The 4,023-nt window shown below is 61.9% G+C and overlaps 1 protein-coding gene across 1 annotated transcript; it reads left to right on the forward strand.

The window, feature by feature from the left end:
* The first annotated feature begins 2,062 nt into the window (after window positions 1-2,062).
* NEUROG2 (neurogenin 2) lies at window positions 2,063-2,704 on the forward strand. Its single transcript, XM_048941673.1, has one exon. The coding sequence runs from the start codon at window positions 2,063-2,065 to the stop codon at window positions 2,702-2,704; it is 642 nt and encodes a 213-aa protein (XP_048797630.1).
* Window positions 2,705-4,023: the final 1,319 nt, after the last annotated feature.

Consider the following 4,023-nt stretch of genomic DNA (forward strand, 5'->3'; position numbering starts at 1 on the left):
CCCTTTTTCACAGGGGGGAGGTGGGGGAGGCAAATCCTGGGGAGGGGGTGGGGGGGGGCAGCGGGGCTCCGCATCGCAAAATCACTCCGGAGCCTGCACCTGCCATGCAAATCCACCGGGAACAATCAGCCCGAAAGGGGGCTCGTCCGCAAGGGGGGCTGGGCCTGGATGCCTGGGCAGCACTGCCCAGGGGGGCTGATCCCAAAGGAACCCCAAATACGGGGGCCTGCCCTTCCCTCCCAGCAGTGCTTCTGGCTGCGGCTGTGCCAGGGGCTGCCCCCCTGCCAAGCACCCCTCATCCACCCTCTGGGAAGGGGCTGTGTTTTGACCCCCAGGTTAAGGGCTGCGCGCCCTGCCATTAGCTGCTCGGGAGCTCCGTCCCACCGACCCTCTGGAGCTCTGGGAGCCCAGAGCCTGCTGCCCCCACCCTGCTGGGCCACGGGGCCGGCACAGGCACTCACTCGCAACTTGTGAGGTCGGAGCATGGATGGGCCGCGTCCAAAGGTCTCTCAGCAACACAGACCCTAAACTTTTAGGGCTCTCGGGTCGCCTCCGAGTTCAATCTTCTTACTGCAAACAAAGCCCTTCTGAAGGTCTCCCCCTCTCCCGCACACCAGCTCAGCATCCTTTATTTCTGGGCCGTGTGATAAGCTTAAATCATTGTGCTCCCATTTCTTGATCGTCGCCTACTTCACCCCTTTGTTCCCGTAAAGTAGGATCGAGTCTGGCAAAGGGGCTGAAGTTGAACAGTTTGACCCCAGGGGACAGTTCAGGCCCTCACCCCGGCCCTGCCCGGCCCTTGCCCCACACAGCGCCGAGTCTCCGTCCTGCTGCGTGAGCGCGGGCTGCTGCTGCTGCTCCATGCTGCGCTCCTTACACATAGGGATCTCCCGTTTCTCAGAAGGGGGAAATGTGTCCAAGTCACTTTGCAGAGTTGCAGACATTTTGCAATAGATTGGCTAAATGTGGCATGGGGTAGCAGGGCGCACAACTGTGCAGCAGCAAAGCAGCAAAAACGAGGCTGGGGACAGGCAAGTGCAATAGGACGGAATGGCTTTAAACTAAAAGAGGGGAGATTTAGGTCAGCTGTTAGGAGGAAACTCTTTACTCCAAGGGTGGTGAAGCCCTAGCACAGGCTGCCCACAGAAGATCGTGGATGCCCCATCCCTTGAGATGCCCAAGGCCAGGCTGGATGGGGCCTGGGCAGCCCGAGCTGGTGGGGGCAACCTGCCCATAGCAGGGAGTGGGGCTGGGCTGGCTGGTTGGAAGATCCCTTCCAACCCACGCCAACGATCCTGTGATTCTACCACTTGTGTGTGCATGTATTGTGCACCATGGGTTACCCACGTACATCTCCACTCTGTCACGCTGATCCAAGCCTCCACTTCGGGGCTCTTCCCACCAGTTGCAACCCAAGCTCTATTTTACAACCTCCTATTTTTACCCGAAGCCACTGCATCCCGCCGACCCCGGTCAGGAAGCCGGGCACGAGGCTGGCTTGATGTTCCTCGCCACACTGACAACTGCGGCGTCGAGTCGGTAGGAGCGGGCAGCCGAGGGTCCAAACGGCGGAGCCGCCTCACGGCTTTAGGGGCACGGCGTCCCCCGAGCGCCGCCCGCCCCGCCCCGCCCCGGCCCCGCTACCCCCGTGGGGACGCGCGGGGCCCCCCAGCGGGGCAGCCCCCCGCCCGCGGCCGCTGAATGCAGCGCTGAAAGGGAGCCGGCTCCGGCGCGCGTGGCTCGCGGGGCGCCCCGATTGGCCGCCAGCGCCTCGCGCCCCCCCCCCCCCCCCGCCATTCATTAATAAATTAGCGGCACGCTCCAGCCGAGCGCGAGGCACCAATGGCGCGGCGGCGGGGCCGGGGAGCGGGGGGGCCGCCGGCGGGGCAGGTTTGATTGTTCCCCGCGGGGTATATAAGGGGCGTTAGCGGGGTCGTGTGCCAGACACGCAGCCGCCGGGCCCCGGGCCGCTCCGACGCCGCCGGGGCGCGTGCCAGCGCCCCCCGACCGCCCGACGGCCGTCGACCCGCGGCCGCGCCCCCTTCTCCCCCGCCCCCGCAGGATGCCGGTGAAGGCGGAGAGCCCGGCGCCCGCGACGGACGACGAGCTGCTGCTGCTGCGCCTCGCCTCACCCGCCCCCTCGGCCTCGCTGCCGTCCAGCGCCGGCGAGGAGGAGGAGGACGAGGAGGACGGGCGGCCGCGGCGGCTGCAGGAGGGCGCGCGGCGGGCGGGGAGGCAGCGGGGGCCTCCGCGGGCAGCGCGCACGGCGGAGACGGCGCAGCGCATCAAGCGGAGCCGGCGGCTGAAGGCCAACAACCGCGAGCGCAACCGCATGCACAACCTGAACGCGGCGCTGGACGCGCTGCGCGACGTGCTGCCCACCTTCCCCGAGGACGCCAAGCTCACCAAGATCGAGACGCTGCGCTTCGCCCACAACTACATCTGGGCGCTCACCGAGACGCTGCGCCTGGCCGGGGCCGCCCGCCTGGGGGGAGCCGCCGAGAACGCGCCCGGGGCGGCCGCCGAGGGCAGCCCCTCGCCCGCCTCGTCGTGGAGCGGCGGCGCCAGCCCCGCGCCCTCCGCCTCGCCCTACGCCTGCACTTTATCGCCCGGCAGCCCCGCCGGCTCCGCCTCGGACGCCGAGCACTGGCCGCCCCCGCGGGGCCGCTTCGCCCCTCCGCCGCCGCCCCACCGCTGCCTCTAATGCAGCCCGGGCGGCCCTCGCTCCTCCGACGTGCACTTTGCCCGGCTCTGCCCCTCGCCGCTCCGCAGCTGTCTCCGTGATTTACGAGGGGGGAGCGGAGAAAAAAAAAAAGTTTAAAAAAAAAAAAAAAAGAAAAAAAAAGTTGTGTTGTTAGGGGTCCAGGTTAGAAGTCATTGTATAATTTGTAGGCTTTGTCAGGGCTGAATGCAAGCGTGGAAATTTAGGCTGAACTCTCTATCAAAAGGAAAAACTGTAGAGGGAAGGGAAGGGGTGGGTGGGAGGGAGGAGCGCCTCATGCATTATTTATTTCGACCTTTAGGGGACGAGGAACTCCCCCCTTCTTTCAGGAGATTAAAAATAAATCAACGGACTGAAAACCCAAACAGACACGGGACATTACAGCGATCTGCCACACACGTGTTCACATTTATTTATTATAAAGAAAGATTTCATGGAAAAGATGTATTTTTTTGTATAATTTACAGAGTCTATTCTAGTATGTATTTACGGCTGAAGAGCAAAGGGATTGTTCTCCTCATAAAATATAAATAAAATATCTAATTTTCATAATTTTCATCACTTGGGTTGCTCTTTTTCACGGCTTACGCGCCATCTGTTGGGGTGACAAATGTCCTCGGCCCCACTGCAGCTTGGCCTGGGGGCTGTGGTGGGGGTGAGCCCCAATGCCACGCAGGCAATACGGTGTGGGTGGTTCAGTTGTGCTCTTGTGGTGCTTGGAAACACCAGAGCTGGAGTGTCTTCCAGGAGGTTGATGTGCCTTTCTGTTGCTGAGATGCTGTTTTGCTTCTGTAGAAATAAAGCAGAAGGATGAACTATGTAGCCCCAGGAGAATGAGGTGGTTGCTCTTTGGGTGAGCAGATTCTGGGGGAGATGGGTGTGGGACGTATTACCTTGTCGCCCAGTGCAGGGACCCTGCTAGAGCTGGCTGCAGGGGGAATGCGGTGTCCCATGTAAGGCATTTCAGAGTCATTAAGGTTGGAAATGACCTCTCAGATCATCTCATCCATCACTCCATCCCCACTGTGCCCATGTCCCTCAGTGCCACATCCGCATGGCTCTTGAACACCTACCGGCACGGTGACTCCACCACCTCCCTGGGCAGCCCATTCCAGCACCTCAGAGAAGAAATTTTTCCTAACGTCCAACCTGAATTTTGGGTAATGGAGTAGCACTTTGGCACCCTACCAAGGCTGCTGCACACAGCCCATCTCCCTGCCTCATTTCTCCCATCTCTACCCACTCCATCAGCTCCTCTCAGTGCTGGGCACCCTCCCCCCTCCACATCGATTCCTGGATCC

This window comes from Lagopus muta, chromosome 4, assembly GCF_023343835.1.
Source record: "Lagopus muta isolate bLagMut1 chromosome 4, bLagMut1 primary, whole genome shotgun sequence".
Taxonomy (NCBI): Eukaryota; Metazoa; Chordata; class Aves; order Galliformes; family Phasianidae; genus Lagopus; species Lagopus muta.

What these genes read in the sequence shown, in the direction of transcription:
- NEUROG2 (XM_048941673.1), top strand. Translation starts at nt 2,063, where the DNA reads ATGCCGGTGAAGGCGGAGAGCCCGGCGCCCGCGACGGACGACGAGCTG.